This window comes from Ammospiza nelsoni, chromosome 5 (assembly GCF_027579445.1).
Source record: "Ammospiza nelsoni isolate bAmmNel1 chromosome 5, bAmmNel1.pri, whole genome shotgun sequence".
In the NCBI taxonomy this organism is placed as follows: domain Eukaryota; kingdom Metazoa; phylum Chordata; class Aves; order Passeriformes; family Passerellidae; genus Ammospiza; species Ammospiza nelsoni.
Genome location: NC_080637.1, coordinates 30,334,586 through 30,352,013, shown reverse-complemented (window position 1 = coordinate 30,352,013; position 17,428 = coordinate 30,334,586). Strand labels below are relative to the sequence as shown.

At 34.0% G+C, this 17,428-nt stretch overlaps 1 protein-coding gene across 1 annotated transcript in view; it reads right to left on the bottom strand.

The window, feature by feature from the left end:
• The window catches only part of ARID2 (AT-rich interaction domain 2), a 92,583-nt gene that overhangs the window by 26,229 nt on the left and 48,926 nt on the right, over positions 1 to 17,428 (bottom strand). The window contains exons 4-12 of the mRNA XM_059472303.1: positions 13,333 to 13,466; positions 12,357 to 12,575; positions 9,397 to 9,464; positions 4,580 to 4,646; positions 4,245 to 4,495; positions 2,996 to 3,092; positions 2,706 to 2,915; positions 2,179 to 2,346; positions 1,065 to 1,140 (exon numbers count right to left, since the gene is read on the bottom strand). Coding sequence (XP_059328286.1) covers positions 1,065 to 1,140; positions 2,179 to 2,346; positions 2,706 to 2,915; positions 2,996 to 3,092; positions 4,245 to 4,495; positions 4,580 to 4,646; positions 9,397 to 9,464; positions 12,357 to 12,575; positions 13,333 to 13,466 — 1,290 coding nt within the window. The remainder of the gene's footprint in view (positions 1 to 1,064; positions 1,141 to 2,178; positions 2,347 to 2,705; positions 2,916 to 2,995; positions 3,093 to 4,244; positions 4,496 to 4,579; positions 4,647 to 9,396; positions 9,465 to 12,356; positions 12,576 to 13,332; positions 13,467 to 17,428) is intronic.

The following is a 17,428-nucleotide window of genomic DNA, read 5'->3' as shown; positions in this document are numbered from 1 at the left end:
AGTAATACATCCAGGAAGGTCAGTTTAAATACCTTGTCTTTTTGCTTCAAAGACAGAACTGAATTCTACTGCTATGATTTACTCATTTACCCATTTCTCTAAGTAGGAAGTAATGACTAAAGCATACCATGAAAATGAACATTTATCTAAATTTGCTAATGGGATCTGTAGACAAAGTCCAGTTCCAGGCATCACTGCTGAAATGCCTAAATATGAAATTTCTCAATCTTTCAGCAGTTAATTATTATGGTGATAATACTTTGCAGTGTGCAAAGACAAGCATGGTAACATCAGCTGACCACAAAAAGTTGCAGTATTTCCTTCCATACAGCCAAAGCTCTGCTGGAAGTATAACCTCATGATAACCCAAAACACTAGGCTTTGTAAATTCCATCCACTTTAACTGGAAGGTGCTTGTCTCCTCAGTGACAAGATGAACCTAAGAGCTGTGAAGCAGCAGAGGTGAAAGGCCCATCAGGAACTAATTAATACAAATACTTGGAACATGAGTTCATTTATGTAAGACAAAGAGCTCAGAAAGATCACCTGCAGTCTACATGAGAACCACAGGAGAGACAGTTTCTCTCTAAATATCTGACAATAATATTAGTTGAAAGCAAGAGACTATGAATGGAAAAGACTTTGATCTTCTTTAACTTGAGGTTCAGAATGATCATGTAAGAGTTTTGCAGGGCCTTAGCTTCATAATTGTTAATTACTTTTGTACTGATTCAGTAATAAAGCAACACATTACCAGATAAATGTGTAACACTGTTCAACAATTTAAAAAATAAATTAAATCAAGATCAGAGTTAAAAATCAAATCAAATTCTGTCCTAAGAGACAGAACAACTAACTTCATGAATCAACAGGCAAAGACTGAATAGTCTGGTGGAGCTTTTGCTTTCAGACTTCTTCACAGCAATGAAGATTTTTTGGTTTACACAGAAAAATCAGTGTAACAGTAAGGACAAGCAAACTGGAAAATTCTGTGACCCACGAATTCAGTATTTTTCTTTGTTTTTCTTCTTCACTAATGTATTTGAAAAGAACTATACACTTACCATTGACATGCAAATTTCTCGCTGTCTATCTCTACTATTCCTGGAGGTGGAGCAACATGTGGTGCTGTCCTAGAGGCTGTAGAGAACATGAAGAAAAAAAAAAAAAAAAAAAAAAAACTTGCTGAAATGTTTTTTGTCCTCCTGAATGAAGCACTTCATGACATCCACTGGTACATGCCAGTAAGGATGTCTCCAGCTAAGGAAGCAACAAAGGTGCCCACTGCAGACTACAGAGCTGCACTACAGTTTACCAAAGTGAAGCAGGGCTTGCCAGGGCCAGAGTCATTGCTAAAGTGCAGTCACCAGGAGTGCACCTAGTGAACGGCTGCTTCCAGATCCATGATTGTGATCTCAGCACTTTACAGCACTGAGCATGACTTTAAAGTGGCACACTACTCCACCAAAACAGGCACAAATACACAGCAATTATTTTTCCAGCTCTTAAGTGGATGCAAATATAATGCAAAGGATCTTGTAGCAATGCCACAACAGTTCATCCTATTCACTCTTGTTCACCCCCTCAGTTACATTCTCTCCCAGCCATTTTTTGCTGTGGTCTCTACACCCATTCCAAAAACAGCACGCTTAGACGTGCCAACCAGTCTGCTCCAATGGCTGTTTCTCATTAACTTACTAAGAATAGTTACAATTTGGTTTCCATAACAAGAAACTGTTTAGAACCTTCAAGAGTGTGTCTATCTCATCTCATCTCTGCAATTCTACCAAATAATTTATGTTACTGCCCAATAATACCCAGTGTAAAATGTAACATAAAATGGACCTCTAATTCTCTGAAAATTGTGGGAACAATCTAGAATAGATACTTCTTCTTTCCAGTGAACAAGTTAAAATAAGCAATGTGTGTGACTTTCAGAGAATTTTCAGATTAGCAACTAAAAAACATTAAAATTCTTTCAAAGCTTGTTTCACAACAGTTTTGGCTAACATAGCTTTGGCTAACATAGTGTATTTTCTTCGTGAGTGTTTGAAAAAGAGATATAGGTTATGCCCAATGTTACACTTATTTATGCAAACTAATCAGAAATCTAAAGAAGATAAAAATCACAGATCACGAATTTTATACAACAGTGTGTTCTCTTGCAGTGATACTCACCTGGGACACCTGTTGCATGAGCCTGTGAAGAACCATGATCCATTACCTGTGGTCTGACATCAAGTATTCCTTGCTGGCTAACACACTGATGTTCAATGAGCTTTACAGCAGTAAGAGCATCAGGTCCAAACATCTGGATGTCCATAGAAACCAGACATACTAATGTATCTAAAGTATTGAATGTAAAACCAACAATGACATTAGGACAACAAAACAAATGCTGTTGGAACATACTGATATGCTTTAAAATTGCCATGTGCTGAAAGGGAACAAGTCTTTGCATGCTTCTGTAGGTTTTTTTTTTGTTTTGTTTTTTTTAAACACATTTTGTGGCTTTTAAAAAATTTTAGAATTTTTAGCATCATCAATTCCTTGAGGACACAATGAATAGATTTAGAAAATTCCATCCCCATGCTGTGTTCTCTCTCACACACACAAGCAAGCCACATTTTTAAGAATATGCCATGGTCAGTAGTTAAGCCTTTTTTCTTAAGCAAGAGAAGAAAGAGATTTTGCTTCTCCCTTACCTATGCTCTTCTCTACTTTAGCAATCTTTGAGCAGGCCACTTCTCCCATTTCTGTGAGCATGTATAGCACCTCAAGTGCTGAGATTACAAGCAGCACATCTGGTAGTGTAAGATGACATATGATCTCTTTATAGGATTCTTGATCCACATATTCACAAATTAAGACACCATTATCTTCAGCCTTACAAAGATTTGCCAAGATTTCCATGCCTGAAGAACAAATACAAAATAGTTTTAAACAGCAATAATTATAATTCTGATACAAAAACAAGAATAGCTAGAGATCTTACCTCTCATTTTTAAAAATCTATCCCTTGACATGAGGCATTTTGTAACAGTGTGGAACATTAGATGAGTAGTTTTGAAATCAACAGGATCCAAAAGAAGCTGAGGAGAAAGGAAAATAATTACTAACACTATCCACATAGTGCTAATGGCTCAAATATTCAATTTGCTAATCAAAATATACGGCTCAGAAGGGTTTAAGTGCAGCATACATAAATTTCGCTCATGCTCATAAAAACTGAACCAGGTGAGCTTTTGATTGTACCTAGCATTTTGAGTCCCCTCCTCCTTTTCTGCTCTGAAGCAGCAATCTAATTTACACTTTCCAGTGCTCAGAATAAGGAAAATAACTTTCTCATCAGGCAGTTAACAGTATACACAAATGGATTTTAATACCCAAAAAAGGACCAGAACTTGAGTAACAAAATGTACTCCTTCCCAGATGCTATCCCAGTCATTCTTCTTGTTTCTACTTCTGCTTCTCAGCTAGAGATCCCAGACATAAGTAACATTCTTTCTCACTCAAAAGTCAAGTTTGGTACATGGCAAATGAAAAACACCACCTTTTCTGTCAATATTTAATAGTGGACCAATACTTCTAATCTTATTCCTGGCTAGTATCCATTTTACTTAAATTTATATGCTACATTTTAAAATATAAGGACTATCTGAATATACTTCCTATAAAAATCCATAAATCCATATAATTTTCTGCACAATAATATGACATACCGAAATAGCATATTTTATAACATTCAAACCTCTCTCTCAAAAAAAGAAAAAAAAAAAAAGAAAAAAAAGATGCCCCACATGATTCTGGCAGCACACCCATTTGCCTATGACTAGTTTACACAAAGTACAGTATACAGGACATAAAATCCTCTAAAACCCTCTTTCTTAAACACACTGTTTTGAAATTATGACTAAAGGTTTATAAAGTGAAGAAGCAAGCATACAGACTGCAGAACTTAACAAACTCCTTTCTTCTCTTTGGGAAACTAAACTGAAAATTATACTTTATGAATATCTTCTTATCTCGCTACATCATCAGTCTTCTTCATGAGATTCTATTTTAGCAAATGGACACATATAATCATATTTTAGTTTTGGCCCTGAACACTTGTTTTCAAAATGCTGATTACAAATTTAGAGAATAATTTATTTCCTTCTCCATCCAATGATAAAAATAAAATTCATTGACACTACTGCTTTTATCAATTTATATCTGAATTTTTCTGTTTGAAAGCACATTACCTCTGCTGCAATATTTCCCAGTGTGTCAAGCCCCAACTGCCGTAGAGAAATAAAGTGACTGTGAGCAGAGAGTAGCAGGAACCGAAGACAAGTACGATTAGCTGCCAGAAGTTTAACATTTCCCTCTTCAAAAGAAAGATTTCGTAAAATCACTGCTATCTGAAGTACCCGCTGCCCTTCAATATCATTAATGCCCAATTTGCGAGGTGGATGAAATAAGGATTCCCAAATCCATTCTTCTGATGGAATATCTATGAAGTAAATAAATATATATTAGTCCTTCCTTTGCTCAATTTACCAACATGCATGTATTAAGATTAGTCAAGATGTCTCACCTTGAGATTTGCTTCTGTCAGAAATTAGATCACGAACTTCAATATCCTCAACAATATCCTTCCAAAACTGAAGAAAGAATTAAAAATACTTAATTTCTAGGGGCTATTTCTTAAAATATTAATTACTTGTATTTCTATTATGTTAAAATATTGAAATAATATTTAAATATTATAAATTTTTCCCTTCAAGTACCAGAAGTATGCAGTCATGATCAACCAACACTACCACAGAAGTGTTTTGCTGAAGCACATGCTGCAACTATGGGGCAGTTTTCCATATATCATTAGAAATACAGCAATTCCAAATGGAAAAAAAGTACAGCTCATCCTCCTTCATCTCCTACAAACAGTGATGATCTAAGGCAGAATAAAGTGACTCCTCCCACTCTCAACAGATCGTAAGACTCCTGCAAGAAGTTACTATTTGAAAAGACTTTTTAAAGCTGCTGCTGTGTTTCCTACTTCGTCATAACACACTAAAAAGAGAGAAACAACCACCACTATCACAAAAAACCTTTATAAATATAACCAAAGCAGAACACTTCAGCAGACTGGAACTCCAATTACTTTACAAATTTATGGCCTGGTAAATGGTTGTTTTGTTGCTAGTCCTGCTGAAATTCAAGAATTAATCAATGAATTAAGTTTTTCAAACTAATAAAAATACATAGTGTGATGTACAATAATATAAAAATATATCATGATATATGCATTCTAATGTGTGTATCTGAACAAAGATATAAACCTTCCTTTGACTAATAAAAATTTGTACATTTCTTTGACTCACTAATGAAATACCATTCCTCTTTTAACTATAATCACAGAATAAAACCACCAATAAATCTGGATAAAAAGGGGAGGATGGGAAGTACAACCAGCTGAACAGCAGGAGAAATTTTGCTATGCAAATGTAATTACTAAATTACAGCACTCATACCAAGCTTGACACTACTATTTTCTTGACAAATACAATACTACAGATTTTCTAAATTGGAAGGAAAAGAATTTTATTTTCACTGCAATGTTGCTAAATGGTGTCCAAGTACTGTTTAGTAAAGAGGATTTACTTGCACAGAAAGGATTATTACCTCATTTTAGCAAAGACAAGAACAGCCAGAAAAAAATCCTAATTTCTTACTGTTTGTGACAAATAGATTTTTCTAATTAATACTGAAGCTACCAGCAAGAGCCACAGAAGACGAAGGCATGCAGGCAAAATTCTGTTACAAGGGAACAGGTGTAACATGAAAATTTTTTTTTTCCCCCCCAAAGGAACAGCAAAAGTGGAAAGAAACAATGAAGCTTTCTGGGCATTCATTTGAAAAACACACAGCACAAAGGCAACAAAACATCAGTTCAGCATCCCAAGCAGTTATTTATTCCCTACTATGAAGGATACCTGCAATCTAATATGACATATTAATAAACAAGATGGTGTATAAGAAATTGACCTTATCACTAATTTTATATATATATATATATATATATATATATATATATATATATATATATATATATATATATATATATATTTAAATCATGGACTGCTAATAGAAACAAAGCTAAAACCTAGAAGCAACCAAACAGAGCTTCCTGACACATCTGGATACTAAGATTGAATGGACAAAGATAAAGAACTTGATTCACATTCACAGTCTGATCACTGTCAGTACCCAAGCTCCTTTGGAAAAAAATGCAAACAATTATACAGAATCCACTGCAAATAAGATCAACCAAATGGCTGTCCATAAAAGCAATGGAGATGTAGCCCACAAAACAAAATGTACCAATGGTATGATGACTTATTGTTCAAGAAAAATATGAGAGACCTGGAGTAATGTCAGCTTGACAGATTACTCTGAGAGACAAGGAAAGTGATGTTTGAAAAGTATTTCAGGTATTTAAGTGCATAAGGATCTCTGCGCACTATCTGAGAAAGATTCAGAGGATAAACGCACAGTAAATGAAAAGAAAATTATATTTATAGAAAGAAGTTGGGCAACAAAATTTCAAAAATCACAAAATAAAGAAGAAAATCAGAGAAGTAAGTAAGGCACAAGAACTGCATGTATGTGGATTTTGGAGCTCTACAGCTAGAGGAGGCCTCAAGTAGTCCAAGAACGTGAAATGCAAATAATTTGACTGAAGTAAACAGAGACGAACGGTGCATGAAGAAATGTAATGCAACTTCTCAGACGCTACACATCAGACACTGAGTAGCTGCTGGAGACATGAAAGAAATACCTGGAAAAGTAGCTAAATCTATCAGAAAATAAACATACTACATAAACAAATCACTCTTGAAAGCGAACTATACTCACAAGTGAACCTTGGTAACTGAGGACATTCATAGCTAAGTGAAACAGTCAAAAATGGGAAAAGAGGAGAAAACATCTGAGCAGGATGCCATCAGAGCCTGGGGATGGGGACAACAAAACAAACAAGGCGACATACAAGACGACTGGCTAAATGCGAGTTGTTCCAATCCCTAAGTAAGGACACACAGTCATTCCTGCTAACTAGACATTTAAGCTTATTGGGAGCATGAGGAAAAATCAAGAGGGGAGAATGCCACAAATTAACATAGCTATAAGAGACAACAGCAGGTTCAACTTCAATAATACTCCTATTTGGACAATTAGTGGAACAGATTTACTGACTAGTAAAAACATTTGATTCAGTTTAGAAGTAATTTATGTAAAAAGTGAGAAGATATGTCCTGCTGCACTTAAGATAATGAAAAATATAAATTTTTCAAACAGTCTTATATAATGCAGTAAGGACTGGGGGGGAAGGGAAAGAAAAAAGAATAGAAAGGTAGTTGATTCCCTTGAAGTTTAGTATAAAGAAACACATTGCTTTTCATCTTCACCTTCAGTGACAGAACAGTGATACTGGAGGACACCACCAGCACCAAAATGAAATAACAAAAAAATGAAGATTAAAAAAAAAAAAGATAATATGAATGGTGAAAGGAGTAACTTACTTAATAGCTGTTCTTTTTTCTTAAAACTGCAAAAGCACATTTAAAAAAACCTAAAAGCAAACACCAAAACCAGACACACAACATCTGTGCTGACAACCAAATATCTCTCTGCTACGTCAGGAAGCTCCCATGCCTCCCCCAACTTCTGTTTTGACATAGCCACAGCTGCAATACAAAATAAATTACTTCCAGTAGTAAGGTCAAACAAATGCTTGCAGTGAGATGCTCTGAAAAAATCTGAATTCCTGGCATTAGAGATACTTTTACATGTGATGTCAAGTTTTTCACATGCTTTCTGAGTATTTCTGCCATGCTGTCAGCAGTATTTCACTACAGAATGGTACTATATATGTTGTAATGTCTAAACATAGATCTTGGAGAGCATCCAAGATTTTATTAGTAAACCTTATTGCAGTTATAGGGGTTCTACTTAAAACTTTGTTAAAACATTTATAAGAACCACCTGTCCTTATAACAATTACTTAAATTTAAATAATCAATATGTAATACCTTAGAATACTGTATAATTTCAGATGTTTACAGATCGAGACATGGTGCTTGTTGCTGCTCTAGATCAGCAACAGTCTGTGACAGCTTAGTGGGAACTCAACACATAAGTGCTAAATGCTTTAAAAAAACCCAACCAACCAAACTAACCAACCCACTAACCAACCCAAAGCCTACAGTACTTCTGGACATACTTTTTCAGTGGAAAAGGGAAAATCTTGAAGATTATGAAACATTAATTTTTACACTTAATTTTGGCACACTTGAATCTCCTTTTCAAGTCCATATACTCACAAATATGAGAGCTTAGCTTTCTTGGTTTTAAGTTTACTTAGGAAATTTTGATTAGGCAATCTTTACACTGGTATTTCAACAATACTTATCAATTAAGGAAAACTACTATGGTCCAGCTTGTTCCCAAACCAAGTTACATAAAAATAAAACAAAAGATAAATGGAGACAGCTCCCAACAAATATTGTTCTGTAATACTGGCATGATATTTCAGTATATAAAACAATTACGGAATTGAGCAGAAATCTGCCTTTATGAGGAACTCTGAAGATTATCTCTTCACATTTTTATTTAATAAAAAGCATAAGGTATCAAAATATATTTTAATCTAGCTTTCTTCTACTTTAGCCACATAAATCATCACTTGTAATTCAAGAAAGCACATATCATAGTAAATATACTAAAATATCAAATCTCTTTCATCTATAATGCATGCTCTTATTCACCTAAAAAGCTCATCTAGAATAAATAACCATCTGTACAAAGAAACTTTAGTTCTTTTTTTTACTTCATTTACTTATTTTTACTTCATTTCACTGCTTGTACAGTAGCTCATGCCCTCTAGTGGAAAGATTAAAAAAGCCTTCTGCAAAAATAAGTTAAAGCACTATTAAATACTATTAAAGTATTTCTCACAGCTCCTTTTGCTTTGATCTTAATTTTTATAATTCAGAATGTTTCTTTACTGATCATCGCAGTTCACAACGAAACCCAACACAGCATTGTTGCCTCTTGGTAAATATACTGTCCAACATCCCTTTTCTTCACACACATTAGTTTCCTTATAAAAATAAACATAGAAACTTTTGTTCATTTGGCTATACCTGTTTTTTTCTTAATACACTTCTTCCTACTCATCCCAACATTTTAAGACAACTGTGACATAGTGTCCTATTATATTTAAATCAAAGGAATGAAGTTGAGAGCAATTTTAAGGACATATGCTAGTGTATCTTAGAACTTGCCATCTTTTTAAAGGATTTGATATCCACCACATGCAGTACAAAATTATTTTAGTAATTTTTGATTTACCTTAACAAAATCTCTATCAGTTTTCTCCTTCCATTCTTCTCCAAATACGGCAGAAAATGATCCTAAAGCTTTAAGCACAAAAAGCGTATTTTAGTAAAGTGTTTAAAAATGAACATTTTTATTAATGCACAAACTAAATAAAGATTCAAGAACACTCTAGACTCTTCCAGTGTTTCCTGTTGATCTTAAAAATACTGCACAAACCAGCTGAAATGTCTGTTGTCGTTTAATTAACAGCTATTGCAAATTTACAGTGTAAACTGAAAGTAAGGAGTTCATAAGGAAAGGCCTAGTTTGTGAATCCTGTAAAAAAAAGAAAAAACTTTTCCAGGAGAAAAACTTCTCCAGGGGAAACTTTTCCAGAGTTCTTTTCCAAGAGTCAAGTTGACTGGTCTGTTCTCACCCTCATATCAAGAACTGTTTTCCATGTGTGCTGTGTAAGCACAAACACTACTGTAGTAATTAAACAAATTCCCACTCATGTTTTCTAAAAAACAGTAGTAAGATTTTGACAATGCTCGATTCAAACTCAATATTTAACCAAGACCAGTAATAGATGTTCTCGGCTGTTTGACTGAGCACTACCACAGCTTTTGTAACCATCAGTCCTTGAAAGCAGTTACGACTCAGTCAATCTGATTCAAATGCTGAGTCAATCTAAAAATACTCTCTTGCAATAGTTCTGTAATGAACTAATGACACATTTCAGTTAAACATTTTGGTTTATGTTTTGTTATTTTGTACAAAATGCTACAAATCTCAATTCCAAGACTACATCAGCTTTCAATTCACAGAATCCAAACAAAGGCCTTATGCAGCTCTCCAATATATAACCCTCAAACCCCTGCGGTTGCCCCATGACCTGCAATCCAACTGTCATCTTGAAGTTTAGGAGGGAACTGGAGAGAAGCTGATGACACATTTTATTACCCAAAAACCACTATAAATAATAACAATTATAAAACCTTAATTATAGACAAGAAAAATCTAAAACCTGTATTAAATAAAGTTAATCAGCTATTGTTTATTGCCACTTAACATTACTCTGGTAGGATTTTCACACTGGCTGAATTTACTAACTAGAGAACTCATTTATTTCAGCATGAAACCTGGCAGATATACCTTCATTATTTATACTATAAAACCACATCAATATTTCAAATTGAAGTTTCATGCTTCAAAAATAAGTAAACATACCCCTGCTGTTTCTTTCCCCTATTTGTCCCAATTAGTCTTTTTAATGCTGCTAGGACATTTCCCTGGATTTATCCAGAAGACACAATCATGTACTATAAAAATGAAGTTTTTCCCAGATAATGAAAACAGTGAGTTTATTACATGCTCATCATTCCTCCCAGCTTTACCTCAAATATTTTTCAAAAAACACTAAACAGACAAGCTATGGAATAAACCTGTTCTTCAAGTTAAGAACTCCAGAAAACACTGTCTGCCCCTACAACATCAAAAAAAAAAATCCTTAAATAGCAATACATAACTCAATTAAATTATTTGCAAATTCCTAAATCAATAGAAGTTTCATCAAGAGAACATGGGAGTGATGGTAACCTCGAAAATCTAGAGAGCAAGCATTCTGGAATCACATGGAGGACTAAGTTTCCCTTCCCTAGCTTCCTTTCAAATATTTTCCTTTGAAAGCACTTGTGCCTGGACTAGATGCAAACACTAAATGACCAAGCTCTAACCATATCTGAAGGACACTGAAAAATGTACAAATTTTTCAGAAAATTTGTAGAAAAAGCAAGAGAGAAGTTGGAAGACACTAATGCAATACTGGAGGGAGAACGGGAAAGCTACAAATCCTTATGTAAAAATGCCAATTATTAAAAAACCCTACTGAACCATATACAATGGCTAACACTGGCTCTTCCCTAGCATTTTAAATCAGAATCTTTGACATCCCATGCTATGTTTGTGCTTACACATGCAAAGGAGATTTCTACTCAAACAAATATGATAGTCTACATTATCAGACTTAATTATGCTCAGCTGAAAAGGCTCATTTGAGCAATTTTTTCTGGAAGTTATTTCTGAATTTCAGTATTAATAAACCAACCAACCAACCAAAAAACCCCACAAAACCAACAAACCAACCAACCCACCCACAAACAAAAATGAAACCCAAATTCACAAACAAATAAATGAACAGAAACAACAAAACAAAACATTAAAAGCAAACCAAACTAAAAAAGCTCAGCACATAAACATGGTAAATACTTCCTCCTCATCACCGCAAGATAAAAGCTACGTTGTTATCATTTTACAATAGTTTAGGTTAATTTATGTTTTGCTCCTCTCTTGACAGGAGGCCATTAACAAGGAATTATTAGGCATGGAGGCATTTCTTTCACACTGAAAAAAATCTGAAGAATTTATTTGACATACTTTAGTATTTTGAAGGTATCAACCCTCATTTAAAACTTATGTGCTAACATATTAAGTAATTCTGAAAATCTGATTAAGACTTTTCTCCCCCGAGTTTTATAACCTGAATTTCACTGCAGTTAAATGTGTAGTGAAGTATCAGGACAAAAATGTTAGCATGTCATTGTTTTCAGACTACCTTGACTTAAATTTTAAATATGCAGTGCCATTAAAAAAGAATTACAGAAACTCAGCATGGTCCTACAAATTCAAAAGGAAACAGTAATACACTACAAGGAGACAGAAATCCAGCGCTGTAAATTTAGCATCCTGAACAACTGAACTTCATTATCAAAAAACTTATTCTTACATTTCACTAACCTGTAAAATAGATTTTTAAGATTAACTAACTTAAAAGGTATTTGTTATGTTTGATAAAACCTGTAATCATAGACAAGAGGAAAAACTAGATATATTACTGTGAAGTAAGTTATTAACATTTTAATTGTCATGAGTTGTGAAAGATGCTACAACAGGTATGGATGCTTTCTGTTGCAAAAATGTTGATATATACTTACTGTCATCAAACACCCCAGCATTTGCAAGCAGTAAAGTGATGATTTTAGGGTCCTTTTCAAGCTGCATAACATGCTTGCTTTCATTTGAAAGAAGAGTACACACATTAATTGCAAAGTCCACTTCATTTGGGAGTCCAGATAACAGTGAAAGCACCAACTTATTATAGTCATTTGGTGAGTTTAAGTCCATAGACAGCCCATAGCTTTGACGAAGATAATCTAAAAAAAAATACAATCAACAACATTTTCACAGCTACACTCAATCTTGAAACAATATATAAAGCAATATTATTGTAAGGAAGAATTTGGAAAAAGTTTGTTTATAAATTATTGCCGTTTTAAACAAGCTTTCACAGTATTCAATGTATTTTTTGTCTGGCAAAAACACAGAACCCATTCCACTTTGCTGTGTACCTTTCTAGTTACATATCAATTCCTCTGCCAGCTCCAGAATGCAACAATGCAGCCTGTTCTCCCAAAGAAAAGCTTACAAAACAGAAGCTTTAATTAAAGCAGAATGGAATTGTAATACAATTTGAAGTCAATTTCTACACAACAAATTACATGTCCATTCCACAAAGTCCACCAGCTTCTGATTTGAAGCTTAAATAATTGTAGGCTCAATTCAGGTATTTGACTGTGTGGAGAAATTAGAGATTGAAAGAAACACACTGCAAATTTTCAAGGTAATTTTTTTCAAGACAAGTAACTACACAGCTCTACTAATTAGCAAGGATAAATTTGTAAAGAGGAGAAACAGCTTATGGATTTTAATATTTGTTTTCTTCTGGTTCACAGTGGAAAGGTTTTTGAGTGTATTAAACTAATCATTTGAGTGTCCTACAGATTTGACGGTTTAAATACTACTGCAAATGTATCCATGCACTATTTCTGCAGCCTGTCCAAAAAAAAAAAACCAACCAAAAATGCACCCACACACATGAAGGAAATAGCACTTTCACTCTCAAGAATTTACCTGACACGCTGTGTTGCTGGTAGTTATAGGAAGTTGGAATTGCACCAATAGGAAGTTGTGGCTTTGGATTGCCTGGTTGTACCTCATCATCCTCCTCTCCAAAATGATGGACTTTTTCATACTTTTCTAGATAACTGAAATAAAATTATTAAAAAATGTGGTTTTAGTGCAGCTAAATCTTTTATTCCAAAAGCAGAACTTCCAAAGTAAGCAATCTAGAAACACGAAGATTTACTGGAAACAATAATCAAGATGCTGAAAAACAAATGCTGAGTCAGACTGACAACAGGCGACAGAGAAATGTAGATATGTGTAATTACTGCTTAATATACCAATTTTTTCACATTTTTCAAAAATGATACTTAGATAAATTGCATCAAATTGCTCCCCTTTGTGACTAAGCCTGTTTTTCCCAAATCAACTTTTGCTACTCAAAATAAGTCTGCAGGTGAAAGCATCATAAAAACTACTCTGTACTCTCTAACAATACATATACAATACCAATGCCAAGGTCAACTCCAGAAAAAATATCTATTTCTTTTTGCCTTGTTTAAAGAGAAACTGTACACTAGGTCTTAACAACTACACAAGAGTAACAGACTTCAGGGATTCCAAGGGCAGCAATTCAGGAACTTGAGAGCTCTAACTGCAGCTAGTAACCAGTGGAAATCCCTTTGAACCCCTTAAGAAAAAAAACAAACAACTGATGTACTGTACAAAAAATGGACTTTAAGCACAAAACCTATATATACAAAAAGTAAACAGTCAAGCAGCTTGATAAATTAATTACCTCAATGACAGTTAATTTAGTATTAGAAATGTAACTTTCAGAACCTTCTACACTCCAGTATATAAAGTCAATTTAAAATACCCACTGTAGCATTAACTTCACAGTGATATGTAGTTGAAAACCCTTCATGAAATTAAGTCAAGGTCAAAGCTGCCTAAACATACAGATTTTAACTGTGCTGGAAAATGACAATGCCAGGTCAATAAAATAATAATAAAAATACTGTAAAATCAGAAAAGAATTTAAAACATTTATATTTCTCTTTGTATATGCTAAAATATTTACTATATGAGTAAGCTTTTGTATAATCTTTGCCAGCAGACACTGAAGTAATTAACTCATGGTAAATCAGAAAGATTTTAAGGAAATAGCATTCCCACTGACCTCTGAGGAATATTTCCCATTCATTAAATTAGTAATTATTTCATGAAGTGAGGTATCAATGACATAACCATGCCATTAATGTGTTAGCAAACAATTTTTTTTTCTTAAGAAAAGGGCACATTTCAGAAGAAATGAAAGACATCAGAGCTAATAAGGCATGATGCTGTACTGTATCACATGCAAATACCATTCATGTCTGACTAGAGTTCAGGATATTCCAAGTACTACATATGCTATTGTTACATAAACCACTGCCAGAGTCCCCTCCTTATTACATAAACTCTTGAGTCAGTTAAGCAAAAATCTTCCTCGCAAATCATTTGCTTTTAGGCTTTTTAAAAGACTAAAAACTTACACTTAAATATGATTGCTTTTATCTTGAAACTAAAAATACTCATTTATGTGAGTTAAACTTCAACCGAGTATCTGCACAGAAAGTAAAACCTTCTAAAACTGTTTATCAGTTTTTAAAGTCATAGCTCAACCCTGTTCTAAAATCTAAACCCTAAACTTTCTCTTCCCCTACATTTCCTTACCCTTTTAGCCCACTTCTCTCCTTTAGCTTACATCTTATATCTAGATGAATCAAATCTGCAATTCAATCAATTTTAATTAACAGAGCCTGTGCATTTATGGTCAAGACTAAAAAGAGCAGTTCAAAGACAGCCTGAGCTTCCCTTTTCCTGTCCCATCACTCACTCTGCAGAGAGCTCATTCAGAAAAGTAGGAGGATTCTACATTGGCTTTCCAGTCATTTTTCAAACTGAGCAGGGGTCAGATGAATACCAGCTCTGGTGCAGGAGTACACAGCCAAGGATGCCACATGTACCGTTTCTACACTGGCAGAAGCTACACTGCTGGAGTTGTCTAGAAAAAGCTGGGGCTAGAGCTAATTTCCTTGTATTTGCTGGTCTGAGTCAAAGCTTGAGCTTAAAACAATTTCATTATTGAAATAAAATTTCACAGAAACATTTAAAAAGATGAAGTAAAAATACCTATACAGAAACACATATGGTACTCAATCTGCAAATTATTCTGGACTTGTCCATTCTACCAAGACTGAACATCTATTTAAGCATTAAAATATATATATTGTATTATAATGTATATAATACAATATATATTTTTTTGTAATTGTATTTTGTAAATGTAATTATGTAATTGCATTATATATTGTATATAATGCATAATAATGTATATATACATTGTAAAATATGTATATATCATAAAATAGCTCATGTTGTTCCATAGTGTTATATGGAGCATATACACTTAACCTTATGCTTTTTATTAAAGCCATATTCCAGGAAAGCTGAACAATATGAATATCCTAGATGTTCTCCTCTGTTAATATCCAATTTATTAAAATGTGTTAAAACAGTTCCACTGAAAATAGAAAATTTCGAAGTTCAAGAATTTACTTCCTTTCTTCCCCCACTGAAAAAAATTTAGGTACATATTAAAATACCTCTGCAAACTAAAATGGTCATAATTTGTTCACTGTTGACAGTGGTCATAAAGTTCTCACAAATGTCTTATTAAGCATTTCACAAGAAACCAGGATTCAAATTACTTTTAAGTGATGACCTAATCTTTCCCCATGCCAATGCAAGGATTGACTTCACTTTACTAAATTCTGAGCTCTTTACGTTGTTATTCAATTTACCCAGGTTCTGCCTCTTCAAAGAAGAATCCTCCTTTCTTATCTCACCCCAAACTACCAAATTTGACAAGGAAAAGTTGAAAACTTAACAAAACAAAGCCCTCAATAATCCCAAAGCATCAATTACAAATGCTAATCCCTGCCTTCCTCCCACCCCAAGAAAAACCCAAACCTCAAACCAAACAACAGAAATACATTTCCCACCTCTAACACACTTTATTATCTTTAAGACACTTCTAGTATTCAGGGAGGATGATGCACTATTTGTCAATCCATTGTGTGTAACAGCACTGTAATACTAAATTTCAACTATAATAACCAGACTGTAATAGACTCTTCCGTATGATTCCTTTATGCTACAAAAGTACCAACTGTTTACAGACAGCTGTACAGATCTCAATCCTCCAAACATTCCTTTTGTTTCCTGTAGAGAGAATGCACAGCCTGGAATTTCAGTGTAGAGAAGAAGCTTTGTAAAATTAGCTTGTACAGGGGCTTTACTAGTCTTAAATTCTAATCTGAACAGTCTGGTATACAGCTACTATGCAAACAGCAGAGCAGTTCAGCATAAACACGTCTTGCTCTAAATACACAAGAAATTTAAAAATAATAAACGGAGCTTTTCTATTACTGAAAAACAGTTGTGCAAATGCTCATATGTTATAATCAGTTGCAATGGCTAATTTCACGTTTCAAAACAACTTGGATCTGTAGTTATAGGCTAGAAAGATATACTTTGGTCACAGAAAAAGGTTTTCAGGAATTCAGAATGCTTCCTTAATTTCACAAAGTCACAGGCAGTATACATCAGCAATAACAGTTTTCTGAACTTCTCTTTTAGTTTCAATACCAACTGAACAATTAGATCCCAACAAAGAAAGATGCAGCTAGTATCTACAAAAAAGAATTAAAGCAACTAACTAAATTCAAGACCTGAATTTAATTACTAATGAAACAAACAATGTATACGGGATAGAAAAGTTTCTAAAAAGTCTTTAAAAAACCCCATTTAAGTACTATGTTGAAGCCTTGGTGAAGATGGAATATTAATGAATACTTCCTTCTGTACCTGTGTAGAAAGATGCTCCACACAGTTAGCATGGCACCCTGAACCTGAACTGGTGTTACCAATTGGACACATGAAACAAAATATTCAAGAAACTGAAATGCAATGAAACTCATTTACAGTCACTCTTGGCTTTTCAGCTTGGATCACTCCTCTGTTCAGAGAGGTTTAGCTTAAATTAAATAAAGAAATA